At 37.7% G+C, this 16,966-nt stretch overlaps 1 protein-coding gene across 1 annotated transcript; it reads left to right on the forward strand.

Annotated features, from left to right (window-relative positions):
• Nucleotides 1–3,927: 3,927 nt before the first annotated feature.
• Nucleotides 3,928–11,595, forward strand: r (carbamoyl-phosphate synthetase 2, aspartate transcarbamylase, and dihydroorotase rudimentary). The gene is made up of 3 exons (XM_090176008.1): nt 3,928–4,011; nt 4,179–4,242; nt 4,654–11,595. The coding sequence occupies exon 3, from the start codon at nt 4,725–4,727 to the stop codon at nt 11,502–11,504; it is 6,780 nt and encodes a 2,259-aa protein (XP_090032134.1). The 5' UTR covers nt 3,928–4,011; nt 4,179–4,242; nt 4,654–4,724; the 3' UTR covers nt 11,505–11,595.
• Nucleotides 11,596–16,966: the final 5,371 nt, after the last annotated feature.

The following is a 16,966-nucleotide window of genomic DNA, read 5'->3' on the forward strand; positions in this document are numbered from 1 at the left end:
AGAAAATAAAAATGGGCCGTATACGGGGAATTTTAGGTAAAAGCTGGATTTTAGAGTAGAAATTGTAATTACCGTAAGAAACAATTTACTGAAAGTCCCAAGCTGAAGGGCGTTCCAAGATGGTGGCCATTAAAAATTGCCGCGCGTAATTTACTTTATTGCCTATAACTTCGGTTCTAATTGTCGAAATGATTCGTACTATACATCAATTGAAAGCTACGGCTATGCGCTATATTTAATTTAAAATAATATCCTTAGCTAGCTGTAGCCATTTTTGAATTTCCACGGATTTGAAATTGACCCACCCACTTTTCTTTTGACAATTTCGAATATTATTCAAAACCCACATAAAACTTAAAATAATCTTGGCCATGGACAAATAAAATTAAAAATTATATTTCATTCGAGATATTGTGGAAGAAACTTCAACTAACAGGAGGGAAGATATTTAAAATTTAATTTTTCGGAATTTCCAAAACAAGTTGGTCAAGACCAAAATAAATAAAGCCGGTTGATAAATTAATTTGTTAATTAATCCTCCTAGAGATAACAATGACGAAATAAATGTTAAAATTGACACTTTTATGTTAAGGCATTCAAGTTCGCGTCGTCGCCATTTTGAAATATGGACGCTAATTTACTCAAATTTTGTAATAAATATATTTTGACAACGAAAGTCCGAAAGTCGCTTAAAATTCAATTTCAGCGGCAAAATTACTATTTTTATGATTTCCACGAGATAAAAAATATCGACTTTCCGAATTGACTTCGGATCTAAAAAATCGAAGCAAAACGTCTAAGCTTTTGGTTACAGAATTACGAACAAGTTGAACTGCTAAGGATGTTTGTGCGAGCTGAAAGAACGGGTGATTGGGATCTTCACCTCCATTCTGTGCGCCAAATGCTACGGTTCTTTCACGCGGCCGCCCACTTACCGTATGCCAAAGTTGACCAAAATACTTGCAACCTAATTATACTTGCAACAGATGGAAAATCTTCAAAACCTTTTGCCGCCTTCCGAATTTCAAAACTTCGTTAAAAATGGTTTATTCACTGTCCGCCGCGCCGTTCTGATCGCGATTGGAGTGAAATTTGGGTGCAGATATAACCATTGGGCAGGTTTTGATGCCCTCACTACAAAAAGTTCTTTTTAACTTGCATTATTGAAAAATATATTTTAATCAATTATCCGGTGGTCATTTTGTAAAATGGCGTTGAAAGAATCATTCGAAATTTTTATCTGGTAGAAATCATAAAATAGTGACTTTGCCGCTGAAATTGTATTTTTAGCGACTTTCGTTGCCAAAATATATGTATTACAAAATTAGAGTAAATTGGCTTCCATATATATATTGTAAAATGGCGACGACGCGAACTTGAATGCTAAAGACTTAACATAAAAGTATAAATTTTTACACTTTTTTCGTCATTGTGATCTCTAGGAGGATTAATTCGCTAATTAATTTATCAACCGGCTTTATTTATTTTGGTCTTGACCAACTTGTTTTGTAAATTTCGAAAAATTAAATTTCAAATATCTTCCCTCCTGTTAGTTAAATTATCTACCATTATATCTCGAATGAAAGATAATTTTTAAATATATTTGTCTATGGACACGAATATTTTAATATTTATGTGGGTTTTGAATAATTTTAAAAATTGTCAAAAGAAAAGTGGGTGGGTCAATTTCAAATCCGTGGAAATTCAATATCGGTCTTTGGTTCACTTAAAGGGCCACACCGGAGTTTGAAAAATTCGTCTCGAATTAAGCACGTGGTAGCAAATACGACCAATCCTATTCTGGAAACTAGCGCGTGAAACCGGTCAAATTCAAACGCCGGTGTGGCCCTTTAAAGGGGCTCCAAAGTTCGGTGGCAAAATGTGTGTAAAGTCAGTAAAGTGCGAAATTTACCGTTGACTTTGGCCACCTCTGACAAGGCCAAGTGAGGGGTTGGGGGGAAGGAAAAGCATGCTCAATTTTCTTTTTTTTTGCCACTGAACTTTGGAGCCCCTTTAACTAACGTTTTTATGCACGTGCTACGTTTTTGAGTGGAAACGTTTCGGGATTATCTCGGTAGGAGCGTTGGCAGGCGTTGCTATGTTCTAAAATGTGGGATAGGTAATGATTTGTGTTAAGTAGTTTTACATTTTACACTCTCTATAGAGTGTTGTCGTCTGAAACCCTGCGACGTCACCATTGTAATTTGGCTATTGATAAAAAACGGTAACTGTCATGGCGGCCACTATTAACACTACAGCTGTGACGTCACAAGTTTTCAAAATCGTATCAGACGACAACACTCTATTCGCTACCGAAACGAGTCTAGGCGGCGTAACGATGGTAGCTTCACCATCTAGCGTCATACAAACGTTTTTTCTTAAATAAACTTATCAAAATATAAACGATGCATAAATTATATTAAAACGCAAGTATCATTATTTATTAAGTCAAATTTAGCCGCTACGTATCTAGCTTTCAATGGCAAACTAAAGGGGACGTAGTGATAGTTTTCGGCAGAGGCGTAGTGAGGGGGGCAGGGGGGGCATACGCCCTGGGCGCCGACGGTCAGGGGGTGCCAAAGAGGCGCCTAAAGTATTAAAGCGGATATTGGAAACTTTAAATTTCTTTAATATATCAATTAAATTGTAATAGATTAATATTAATTTTGTTATTGATAATGATTAGGTTTCGTTTAAAAACAAGGAATTTTATGGCGGAAATTGGGGCCGGCGTAGGTTGGGGGGGGGGGGGGGCACAAATTTAGGAGTTTGGTTTATGGAAGATCCCAACAATTTAAATAGTAATCTCCACAACAAAACATTAAGCAACGCCAAAATTGGGAGGACGCCTTTGGAGGCCAGATAAATAGTAGAGGCTATATTCCTTTTAAACTTTTCATAAATCCCAAAAAGAAGTAAATTACTTTTGTTATTTGAATATATATTATTTTTAAATTAAAAAAAAATGACTTTTACCAGATGTAAATAGGGGAAGTACGTATCTGTAGCTTTGAGCCGTAGTAGTCGCCGTGTGACCCACGAAAACGCCTTTTTACGCATAATAAACCAAACTGAAAAAGTTGTTTTTATTTTGATTCAACACGGCTATAAACGACGAAAGCAAATACGCCTTAGCTCAATTAGCAGAGAATGAGAAGGACAATATGTTACAATTGTTCAATTTAAGAAAATTTGATTTTTTAAACGATGTATTCATCCACGATTTTCTGGCAAACCGTTTTGGCGCGAAAATTCGTGAAATGTGACGCCTTTTCAAAGCTGACTAGAAGCGAACTTCCCCCTATTTTCTTCTGTTTTTACCCAATTTAACTTTTCCGAGTTATTTCGCAACCGAGGTACGGTCGCGATCATTGAGTTGGGAATAAATAGAGGTACAATTAAATCTGGCTGGCGCGGGACCAATTTCGTTCAATAAGGAGACATTATCAACTTTATCGTTCTACCGTGGCGGCATCTGTCTCTAGTGGTGGCAACTATATTGCAATTGAATTTTTTCGAGAATCGGATGCGAAATTGAAATGTATGATTACTCGTAACAAACAAAGCTTGGAAGTTGTTTCAAAATAATTTTATTCTGTCAACACGATCCTTTTTAACTCAAGTTACGGTGAGTTAGCTAATAATTATTTTTTTAGCCATATAACTTCACAAAATATAGATGGCGCTACCGCCTAATTATAAAGATGAATTTGGTACAGTCTTATCAGAACAGGTCCCGCGTAAACATGGCAACCGAAATCGTAATTGTAATTCTAGCAGTATTATTCCCAATTCAATGGTCGCGATATGGTTCATGAAAATCAAATAAGTAACTTCTCTACTTTTTATGCTTTGAATTCCGCGGGTTTTCAAGCGGTTTTTTATTTGTCCGTGGGAATAGGCATACGGATGTTGGCAGCATTGGGTCACTGCTTTTATCTCATCACCATCTCCCGCATGCCGCATGGCCGGGTTATTTGTCATTCAAAAGCGTGAGAAGGAAACGTGGGTGTAAGTTCAGTAAATTATTTCGAAGTATATTTTGTTATTGTTATGTCTCTTTCTAGCCTGTAGGCAGAAATGTTTTGGAAACTAGATTTTAGTGTAGTTAAGCCAAGCGGAGGTTTCAATCATTTATTTAAGGAGAGTTGAAGTGACTTTTATCTGTAAATCTTTAGGATTGAAGTGCCTGACTGGATATCATTGGAACATCTTGGATTTTCATGAAAGATAAAATTTATGGTAATTAAATTAATTTTGATTTTCCATTTCATCCCCATTCAATTTGGCCAGGTCTGTTGAGCAGAATATATTTCGTTTGATTTCAGAGTGCATGAAATCGTGTAGCTTTATTGCCCTAAATATTAAGATCCCCTGTGTAATTTGGTCTTCTGTCATAAATAGTGCTATAATTTATCTTCGGCTGCCACTGTTGGGGTAGGTGGTTATTTTGTCAATAGATATAATGTAAAATTTAATTATCTTTCTAAGCAAGTGTCTTCTATGTAAATAGATAGGAATAGTGAGAAATTACAACAACCAAACTAACCCCCTGAGACATGTAGGAACCATTTTACAGGTGGAAGGATAGAATAATTTGTGTTACAATATTTGCATTAAGTTTATTGCTTATAGTTTTTCCTTTAATTTCAGAAACTTTAAATAATTTCCGATTCTGGCTGGCCTGACTGTGTTCAAGCGTCCGTTAACAAAAATTGATTAAAATGTTAGCTCACTTAATTCTAGAAGATGGTACTGTTTTCACTGGGGAACATTTTGGGGCTGAGGTATGTGTCAGCGGAGAAGTGGTTTTTCAAACTGGAATGGTGGGCTATCCCCAATCATTGACAGACCCATCATATCATGCTCAGATATTAGTTCCAACATATCCCTTAATTGGAAATTATGGGGTGTCAGATGTTACATTGAGTAACGACAGTGGATTACCTCAATCATTTGAGTCTCATCGAATTTGGGTTTCAGCCTTAATTGTATCAGAATTAAGCGAACAATATAGTCATTGGAATGCTAATAAGTCTTTGTCAGACTGGTTAAAAGAACATGGTGTTCCTGGAATTCAAGGCATAGATGTTAGAGAATTAACAAAAATTATTCGTAAAACTGGCACCATTTTAGGAAAAGTAGTATTGGAAAATATTGTTCCTGATACCGTATTATTTACTGATCCCAATCAAAGAAACCTTGTCAAAGAAGTTTCTCTTACATCGTCAAGATTATACAATCCTGAGGGATTTCCCAAGATCGTAGCTATCAATTGTGGCCTGAAATATAATCAAATTAGATGCTTGGTTAAAAGAGGAGCATGTGTTCAGGTGGTGCCATGGGATTACAATCTCGATCAAACTACGTATGATGGTCTGTTTATAAGTAATGGCCCTGGAGACCCTGAAAAATGTGAAATTACCATAAGAAATATTTCAAAAGCAATTTCTAATGATATTCCAAAACCAGTTTTTGGAATTTGTCTGGGTCACCAACTATTATCCCTGGCAGCTGGAGCTACAACATACAAAATGAAATATGGAAATCGGGGTCATAATCAGCCTTGTATACATCATGACTCAAAACGGTGTTTCATTACATCTCAGAATCATGGCTTTGCTGTGGATGAAGACTCGCTTCCTAGAGGATGGCTTCCACTCTTTACAAATGCCAATGATAAATCAAATGAAGGAATAATTCATGAACATAAGCCCTTTTTCAGCACCCAATTTCATCCCGAACACATGGCTGGTCCAGAAGACTTGGAATTTTTGTTTGACATTTTCTTAGATACTGTGAAATCAAATGTTAATGGATCTAATGAAATGTCTGTAAAGCAACGATTAAATTCCAAAATACATGAAAAGAAAATGGAACACAACGATGAAACCTTTACTGAAACTAAACTTCCTTCTAAAGTACTTATTTTGGGATCTGGCGGGCTTTCAATAGGACAAGCTGGAGAATTTGACTATTCTGGATCCCAAGCAATTAAAGCTCTGAAAGAAGAAAAAATTCAAACTGTTGTTATAAATCCAAATATTGCTACTGTTCAGACGAATCCAGGATTAGCTGATAAAGTTTATTTTCTTCCTATCACTACTGACTATGTCACGCAAGTAATTAAATGGGAAAGACCAGATGGAATTCTTCTAACATTTGGAGGACAAACGGCTTTAAATTGTGGAGTTGAATTAGAAAAACTAGGAGTTTTTGAAAAGTACAATGTTAGGGTTTTAGGAACACCAATACAATCGATCATTAACTCGGAAGACAGGCAGCTTTTTGCAGATATAGTACAAGAAGTTGGTGAAAAGACAGTTCCATGTGCTGCCGTGTATAGTGTTCCGGAAGCTATAAATGCAGCGAATAAATTAGGATATCCAATTTTAGTTCGTACAGCTTACGCCCTGGGGGGCCTTGGCTCTGGCTTCGCTTTAAATCAACAACAACTAGTAACAGTTGTCACACAGGCTTTTGTAAGATCATCTCAAGTGTTACTAGACAAAAGCTTGAAAGGATGGAAGGAAGTTGAATACGAAGTTGTTAGAGATGCTTACGATAATTGTATAACAGTTTGCAATATGGAGAATGTAGACCCTTTGGGCATACACACAGGAGAATCAATTGTCGTTGCACCTAGTCAGACATTAACTAATGAAGATTATAATCGTCTGAGAACTACCGCTATAAGAGTTGTACGCCATCTGGGAGTAGTTGGGGAATGTAATATTCAATACGCGTTAAGTCCTAACTCCGAAGATTATTATATAATCGAAGTAAATGCACGTCTCTCTAGAAGTTCAGCTCTAGCTAGTAAAGCTACCGGATATCCACTGGCTTACATAGCAGCTAAATTAGCATTGGGCATTCCACTACCAGTTCTCAAAAATTCAGTTACTGGTAGTACAACCGCATGCTTTGAACCTAGTCTTGATTATTGCGTCGTTAAAATGCCCAGGTGGGATTTTAATAAATTCACTAAAGTTAGTACAAAAATTGGAAGCTCAATGAAGAGTGTTGGAGAAGTTATGGCGATTGGTAGAAAATTTGAAGAAGCTTTCCAGAAAGCATTGAGAATGATGGACGAATGTCTCAATGGTTTTGACCCCTACCTTCAAACTGTCAGCGATGAAGAACTTTCAAGTCCAACGGACAAACGTATCCTAGTTGTTGCAGCTGCTTTGAAAGCAGGTTATTCAATAGCTCTCCTAAATGATCTTACCAAAATAGATCCATGGTTCTTGCACAAAATGAAAAACATTATCAAGTGTCATTCCAATTTAGAAACTTACAAAAATGATCCAGATTCATTACCTCCAGATGTATTAGCAGCAGCCAAAAAACTTGGATTTTGTGATAAACAGATTGCAGCATGTATTGAAAGTACAGAATTACTAATCCGGAAAGTAAGATACAATAATGGAATTATCCCATGCATTAAACAAATTGATACTGTAGCTGCCGAGTGGCCAGCAGTCACAAACTATTTATATTTAACCTACAATGGTCAATCACATGATATAGAGTATCCAGGAGGCGAAGCAGTTATGGTAATTGGCTCTGGAGTTTACAGAATAGGAAGCTCTGTAGAATTTGATTGCTGCGCTGTTGGATGCATCAAAGAACTAAGAAAAATGAACAAGAAAACTATAATGGTTAATTATAATCCTGAAACGGTTAGCACTGATTACGATATGTGCGATCGCTTGTATTTTGATGAAATCTCTTTTGAAACTGTTATGGACATTTACTGTTTGGAGCAACCGGAAGGTATTATTTTATGTATGGGTGGACAATTGCCAAATAACATAGCCATGGACTTGCACAGACAGAAAGCTAGGATATTGGGAACGTCACCAGAGTCAATTGATGGGGCAGAAAATCGATTCAAGTTTTCCAGAATGCTGGATAACATAAAAATATCACAACCTCAATGGAAAGAGCTTACAACTTTAAAAGCAGCGAAACAATTTTGCGATGAAGTTGGTTATCCTTGTCTAGTTCGTCCATCATATGTATTAAGTGGCGCAGCAATGAATGTTGCTCACACTGAAACTGATCTTGAAACTTACTTATCTGAGGCAGCTGCAGTATCTAAGGAGCATCCTGTTGTAATTTCTAAATTTATTATGGAAGCTAAAGAAATAGATGTGGATGCTGTAGCTAGGGATGGTGAACTTCTGGTAATGGCTGTTTCAGAACACATTGAAAATGCCGGAGTTCACTCGGGAGATGCAACTTTGGTAACTCCACCACAGGACTTGAATAGGGAAACACTAGCCAAGATTAGAGCTATTTGCTTAGCTATTGGTTCATCTTTGGAGGTTAATGGGCCTTATAACATGCAACTTATAGCTAAAGATAATCAACTCAAAGTTATAGAGTGTAATCTGAGAGTCTCTCGCTCATTTCCTTTTGTATCTAAAACCCTAAATTTTGACTTAGTTGCTCTAGCAACCAGAGTTATTATGGGTGGAAAACCAGAACCTGCCAATATAACATTTGGGTGTGGCAGAGTAGGAGTTAAAGTACCTCAATTCTCCTTCTCTAGGCTCGTAGGCGCTGATGTAACGTTAGGTGTTGAAATGGCCAGCACTGGAGAAGTAGCATGTTTTGGAGAAAACCGCTACGAAGCTTACCTCAAGGCACTGTTAAGCACTGGTTTCACCATACCTGAAAAGTCAATTTTACTCTCAATTGGAAGCTACAAGCACAAGTCGGAGTTTCTTCCAAGTGTAAGAACTCTAGAAAAAATGGGATTTAAACTATATGCTAGTATTGGAACAGCAGACTTTTATTCTGAACATGGAATAACAATCGAAGCAGTTGAATGGCCATTTGCTGATATTAGTGAAAATACTACCAGGGGTCAACTTAGAAGTATTGCTGATTTTCTTGCTCAGAAGGAATTTGATTTGGTTATCAATTTGCCAATGAGAAGCTCTGGTGCAAGGAGAGTTTCATCATTTTTAACTCAGGGCTATAGAACAAGACGTTTGGCAGTAGACTATAGTATTCCCCTTGTTACTGACATAAAATGTGCCAAACTACTTGTCGAATCTCTAAGGCTAGTTTCGTGCAGTCCTGTGGTTAAAACCCACATTGACTGCTTAACATCTCATCAAATAATAAGGCTACCAGGTTTGATCGATGTCCATACCCATTTGAGGGAGCCAGGTGCTGAGCATAAAGAAACATTTGATACCGGAACATCAGCAGCATTAGCTGGAGGAATCACAATGATTTGCGTCATGCCAAATACAAACCCTCCAGTCACAAACCGAGAATCTTTGAACTTAATGAAACAATGTGCCTTGAAAGCCCGTTGTGATTATGGGTTATTTGTTGGTGCTACTACTGATAATGCGGAAAAAATTCCAAGTCTTGCAAAGAATATCGTTGGCGTAAAGATGTATCTTAACACAACTTACGGTCCTTTACATTTAGCAGGAATCAAAAATTGGATGAAACACTTTGAACATTGTCCTAGAAACATTCCAATTTGTGCCCATGCTGAAGGGCAAACAACTGCTTCTGTGATTCTATTATCCAGCCTCTTTCAACGACCTCTACACATTTGCCATGTTGCGACGGAAGAAGAAATATTGGTTATAAAACATGCCAAAGAGAGAGGACTTCCTATAACCTGTGAAGTTTGTCCACATCATCTGTACTTATGTGAAGATGATATAATTACACTTGGAACTAAGGGTGAAGTTAGGCCAAAGTTAGCTTCATTGAAAGACCAAAAAGCTTTGTGGGAAAATATGGATGTAATTGACTGTTTCGCTACAGATCATGCCCCACATACCTTAGAAGAAAAAGTTTTGGAAAATGCACCTCCAGGTTTTCCTGGTCTAGAAACCATGTTGCCATTGCTACTTACGTCTGTAACTCAAGGAAAACTTAGTATGGACGATCTTGTTAATAAATTGTACTATAATCCAAAAAGAATTTTTGGGCTTCCTGATCAAAAAGATACTTACATAGAAGTGGATTTGAATGAAGAATGGACTATACCTAATGCCATGCCATTTTGTAAATCCAAGTGGACCCCATTTTTTGGGAAAAAGGTCAAAGGCAGAGTTAGGAGAGTAGTTTTAAGAGGCGAACTAGCTTTTGTCGATGGCAGAATTTTAGTTGAACAAGGCTATGGAATCGATATGTTTGGTCATGGTGATACTGAACGAACAATATATGGACCTGCTTTAGCTTGTGGTACAAGTACACTTCAAGTTCCTCCAATTGCTGCCAGTCCTTTGATAAGTACAGCTCTATCCTCTCCTGGTAGAACTACACCAACTATTTTGTCCACTATTTCTACTTCAGAAGAAGCAATCATTTCAGAGCCTTTAGCTGAACTTAAAACTAGTAGCGATTCAACTTTGTCAACTAATAGAGAAGCTCATACTCAAATGTCTGAAATATACAAAAACATGCTGAAAGAACTTGGAATATCAAAAGAAAAATCCAGACCTCAAAATACAGATGCAACTTTATGGCGTCTAAGCATGGATCCTGCTCTTTCAAGCCATTTGGGGCTTGCCAAGTATCACCCTCAGGTTTCCCAGCATGGACTTCAAGGCCGTCATATAATAACTGTAGAATTATTTTCTAGAGATCAGTTACACGAACTCTTTAATTTGGCTCATACATTCCGAATTTGCGTACAAAAGGATAGACCACTCGACCATATTCTTCGTGGAAAAGTTATGGCTTCGATATTTTATGAAGTGAGCACTAGAACCAGCTGTTCTTTCTCTGCAGCAATGCAAAGATTAGGTGGAAACGTAATTTATATGGATGAAAGCACTTCATCTGTTAAAAAAGGTGAAACATTAGGAGACACAATAACTGTAATGGCTGGATATAGTGACTGTGTTGTACTTAGGCACCCCGAACCAGGAGCAGTAGCCACAGTTGCCAAAATTTGCAGAACGCCGATAATTAATGCTGGTGATGGCACAGGAGAACATCCCACTCAAGCATTACTTGATGTATTCGCTATAAGAGAAGAAATAGGAACTGTTAATGGTCTAGTGATCACTCTGGTTGGTGATTTGAAACATGGAAGAACTGTTCATTCCTTGGCACGTTTACTAACCCATTACAAAGTGCAGTTGCAATATGTATCACCGCCTAACTTAAAAATGCCTCAATCTGTAATCGATTATGTGAAATCAAAAGGAATTCCCCAAGAAGAAGTATTATCTCTGGAAGAAGCGTTGCTAAGTACTGACGTTTTATATATGACAAGAATTCAACGAGAAAGATTTTCAACCCAAGAAGAATATGATGAAGCCTGTGGTCATTTCATCATAACTCCCCAACTTATGACTAAGGCAAAAAAGAAGATGGTTGTTATGCACCCATTGCCTCGTGTCTTCGAAATCAGCCCAGATTTTGATACTGATCCACGTGCAGCCTACTTCAGGCAAGCTGAGGGTGGGATGTACGTTCGAATGGCTTTACTTGCAATGGTCCTTGGTCGTAATTAGTTTTTCTAATGTATTTTCAAGTTATTAGGCATTTATATACTGTGCCATATATATAATTGTTTCATTTGAATTAAATAACATTTTTCTAAAATTTTGTATTATTTCACCTATTAACTGCATTTGCAGTTGATGTGGACAGCTTACCTAGCTAGCTGTCATATTCCAAATCAAATACTCAATTAGTCAGAAGTATATCATCTTGTTTATTTTTTATGGGTTTGAAAAAAACAAATTGATGGCCAGGCTTAATTTGAAATACTATTGGTATTGTTATTGCACAAAAATTTTTTACCCAAAGAAATTTCAGATATCTGTTTTAAATATTGAAATTTCTATTTTACATTTCATTTGTACACCAAATTTTTTTTTTAAATTTTATGAAATAGCTGCTACTTTCATAACACTTTGCATTATTAATATCAGCTATTTAGAATGAGTATCAAGTACATTTTTGTGCATTACCTGGTGGACAGTAGAGAGGATATGCAAGACAAAAGTTTCAGCTTCTCTTATCTACGGCCATTGGGTGAAAACTCATAACTACTTCTGCGTGGAGTTTTTGCAAGATCTCTCCCCACTGATTAAAGGGGTTTTCACTAAAGTCTGTCACTTTCCCCTTTCCATAAAAACTTGTTGAAGTCAACGGTGCTGTTGGCTCGCATGACATAAAGGACTTGCCACGTATACCCTCCTACGCATTATGCTGTTTATATTTATATTATTTAGAAATTGAATGTCCTTCTGAAATTCGTTTTACCAATTATAAAATACAATCTATTTTACGGATAAAACCTAGAGAGTGGAAATTTGGTTGTTTTGCCAAACCTAAAAAAATTATTTGAACTTAAAATTGAAGAATGAAAATGTTCAGACAATTTTTAGGAAATCTATATCAGGGTCTGCTGTTATTATCCTTCACTTCCAAGTCAATCAAATTGGCCAGGTTTCCTTAACATTATGGCTTTTATCGCATTGAAACACAGAAGGGTGATGTTAAAATTAAATAATAATCAGCTAGGCTAATACACAAGGCACCACCATAGGCCTAAGTCATCAAGCGACTTTTGAAGCCATTTATTCAGGTGGCTGGGTTACAATGCGTAGGAGGGTGGTGCCACGCGTTCGAGCCAACAGCTCCCTACACTTACTATTACCGTTAACCTCAACAAGTTTTTATGGAAATGGGTCATTCCACGCAGAATCGGTCAACGAGTTTACCATGGATCAACGGATTTCGATAAAAATTGGCAGAAATGATACTATGCCCATACAAACAATGCATATAAAGTGATTTCTCAAAATATTTCACGGTTCATGTTTTATTTCAAATTTTCTTACACCCCAGAAAAATTGCACTCTTGAAAGCTCATTTTGGTACCCCCCGGAAAAATGTCTAGTAAATAGCTTATTGTCTTTACAAATTCAACCAAATTTGCCTCTTCTACTAAATATGGGGTGACAAAAACGTTAAGCTACTCAAAATTGGTGTTAAGATTTTACGTCTTGAGTTATAGACCCATACTTTGGGAAAACCGTCTGTCTGGGGCTACAACTCTCAAGCTTATAGCGAAAATCGCCTAACTTGAAAAACATTATAATTTACATAGCCCCTAACCAGACCTTTCAAACGATGTATTTAACTATTTCCGTAATTGATTCTTTAGTGTCAAAAATTAATTTTCAAAACAAAACTAAAATCTTTAAAAATGTTTATTATTTTCAATTTTAATTGAAAGATGGCATCAGTGAGACTCCCGTAAAAAAGGTTAATGCCGTTTATTTTTAAGATGATTATTTTCACTTATATCCTTCGTAGTACATTTATTCAAGTCAACAGGTGTTAGACATGTCTGTTTCTAAATGTTCTGTATGCGAAATTAAGGAAGAAAATTGTCATAAAACAACGCAATGTTCTTCTAAGGGAATTTATTTATATAATGAGCTGAATGATCTTGAAAAAGAGTTGCTGCTCATCCGATCTAATACACATGTGAATATTTAAAAACTGTACGTCATCACCATATCACTCTTTACTTTTGGTGAAGTATGACAGTTACCAAAGGAAATGCTGCAACCCTTTTAAATTTCACAAGAAAGCCGTGTCTGGTAACAGATTATAATTCAATATCCTCATATAAATGTTATAAGATTTTATAATATAAATATACACTTAGTATGGAACAGTCTTGGTTATGAAATTAAGAAAAAGCGAAATTTAACCTACAGTGGGATACGCGATGAGACCAACTATTTTAAGACAATACTAAAAGAATCATTTTAGCGCAATATATCTAATTGTTAGAAAGTAAACTATTACCAACAGACTTGCTTTGCAATATAAAACTGGTTAATTTAATTAGTACTATAAACAATATATTTACACATCCAACATTTAGAATTCGGCATAACGTCCTCTAGCCTAACCTATCATCTCAATATACTAAGGAGGAACAACAAGGCTGCCAACAGGCTCAAGGAATATTTTAGACACAAGTTATCACTAGAGGTCGCGCTAATATTATACTAGGGTCAAGGTCAGCTAATTACAACACTCCCCTGTAATTTAATAATTTGTTTGGTACAAAACTTGTTAAATTAATCTAATTCTTAAACAGAAATCTATAACCATTTTCTGTGGTAAGAGTTTGGCGAATATATCGGCCAAGTTATTTTTTGGAGGGACGAACTCTAAATTAAATAAACCTTTCTCAAAGTGATCCCTCACAAAATGGTGTTTTATATCTATGTGTTTAGTTCGGTTATTTTCTATTCGACTCTCGGAAAAATAAATAGCTGATTGGTTATCGCACAACAATAATGGTTTCTTAATAACACCTAAATTATTACACAAAGGATTGATTTCTATGAGAATACTATTTAACCAAATCAGTTCTCTTGCGGCTTCGGCTAGTGCCACGTATTCGAACTCCATACTGGCTAGAGCCACTGTATCCTGCTTGGTTGATCGCCAACTCACTGGATTTCCCTGGATGTAGACGAATAACCCACTGGTGGATTTTCTGTCATCTTCATCTGAGGCGTATGATGCATCTGAATAGACCTCGAGTGCACAGTTATTAACGCGGCGATAGTTCAGTCCATATTCGCTGGTAGAGCAAATGTAGCTCAAAATGCGCAACGTGTAATTATGGTGTTTTCTACCGGGTTTGGACGAGAAACGTGCTAATTTTCCCACGATAAACGCGATATCCGGTCTCGTTCGCTGTGAAAGGTATGATAAAATTCCAACAATTCTTCTATACAATGTTTCCAAGTAGTCACTCTCTGGGCAATCTCTCTTAGTTAATGATACACCCGTGGGTAAAGGCATTTTCAATGTGGGGTCTTTAGTGATGTTATATTCTTTTGCGATCTTTGATATATATCCGCTTTGATGTATTTTCATACGCCCTTTGGGGTGTTCAAACTCAATTCCGAGAAAATATTTAAGTTCTCCTAGGTCAGTTATGTCGAAACGTGCTTTCAGCATCTTGACAATGTCTTGCATGGTCTGTTCATCTCTTGCTAGGACAATGATGTCATCAACGTAAACAATAAGGATTCCGTTAGTACCCATCTTATATATGCAGTTGTAGCAACACAGTCTTTTGAAATCCATTTTCAACAGGGTCGCGTCCAGCTCATTGTACCATTGTCGACCACTTTGCTTGAGGCCATAAATGGCTTTCTGGAGATGCCAGACGAAGCCTTCCTTCCCTACCTCTATGAAACCTTTGGGTTGTGAGATAAAGATGTCCTCTTCTAACTTGCCCCTTTAACATCTAGGTGTCGGTTGAACCATCCCAGTGAAACGGCAAAAATGAGTAGAAACAATCTGACCAAAGTGAAGTTTACCACCGGTGCGTAGGTGTGATAAAAATCAAGTCCAAATTTCTGGGTGAAGCCTTGAGCCACTAATCGAGCTTTAAACCTGGCCACCGCTCCATCAGCTGTGCGCTTTATATCGTACACCCATTTACTGCCCACAATTTTCCTATCTTGAGGTTTTGGTACTAATTTCCAAACTCCACGTTCTTTTATCGTGTCGTATTCAACCTGCATGGCATGCTTCCACTGATCAACTTCCTTGCTCTGTACCGCTTCATCGTATGACAGTGGTATTTCCAAACAATGAGCCTCTATGTTACTCCCGTTCTGCCCTTTGGGCTTAAAATCGAATAGCTGCGGATCATAGATCTCATTACTACCTTCATAATACCGGACAACATCATTGGGAGAACTTTATCCTTCTTATGTCACCTGTACCCATCGCCTTGGCACTCCCCTGTGCAATGTCTATCGGGGCCTCCATATCCCGGTAATTATAAAACCATTCCTTTCTGTTGCAAAAATGATGTGTCGCCGCCGAATCATATGCAAAACCGTCCTTGTCGGTCGTCGCCACCATACATGTTGCGGACGCAAAAAATGACTGTGCGACCCGGCCTCTATTCCTATAAGTTTGACCTCGATGGTTCTGTTGGGAATGAAATCTGTTAGCTTGATATCGTTGGTCCATGCGACAATCTCGCAAAGTATGGCCCTTTTTATTGCATATAGTACATAGTGGTCCCTCATTATTAGCATAACAATCTCGTGCAATGTGCCCCACTTTATGACAATTATAGCACTCGGGTCCCCGCTGCTGTGAAGCACCCCGTCTAGAATTCCGTCAACTAGAACATAGGTGAGAAGAAAAACTTGACTGTACCGCTGGTTCCCCCGCGTCTTCCAATGCAATCTGCCTTTGCCGCTCATATTCTGACAGCAATAATGCTTTAACATTCTTTGGTAAAAATTCGCTATCTTCTAATGCATAGGCCCGGACTACGGTGTTCTCATATTGGGGTGGCAATCGATGAATTAGTTGGTAAGCTATCTCATCATCACCCAATGTTTTCCCTGCTAAATTCAACTGGTCAGCCACTTGAAGCACCCTGGCAATGTAAGCAGACAGACTCTGGTGGGGTATAACGCAGGCTAAGAAATTCCGATCTTAACGCCGCTATACGGGCCCTCGACTTCGGTTCATGAGTATCAGACAGTAAATCCCAAGCCTCCTTAGCAGTCTTACAAGAACCAATTATCCCCTTATGAGGATTATCCACCGCAAGATAAATTTTAGACAACGCCCTCTGATTACGGTCGGAATAAGCCTTGGTCTGGGCTGGCGTAACCCCTTCACCTGTGGGCGCTGGATCAGTGCCATCAATAATTCCCCAAAGACTGAATTCGCATAAGACCATCCGCATGTCCGCCTTCCATTGACCGTAATTCCTATCATTTAATTTCAAAAACGTAAAGGTACTTGCGGAAGAATCAGTATGCCGGCCATCCGCCATTTTGAATTTTTCTGACAATGTGGACGTCGGCTGCGAAGCCTATTTTGGCGAAGCCTTGCCGACCGGCGGGTAAAAATCGTTACTTCCCAAATTATCCTCTGCTACCATGTTAGAAAGTAA

Source organism: Leiobunum rupestre, chromosome 5, assembly GCF_980474605.1.
Source record: "Leiobunum rupestre chromosome 5, qqLeiRupe1.1.hap1, whole genome shotgun sequence".
Lineage (NCBI taxonomy): Eukaryota > Metazoa > Arthropoda > Arachnida > Opiliones > Sclerosomatidae > Leiobunum > Leiobunum rupestre.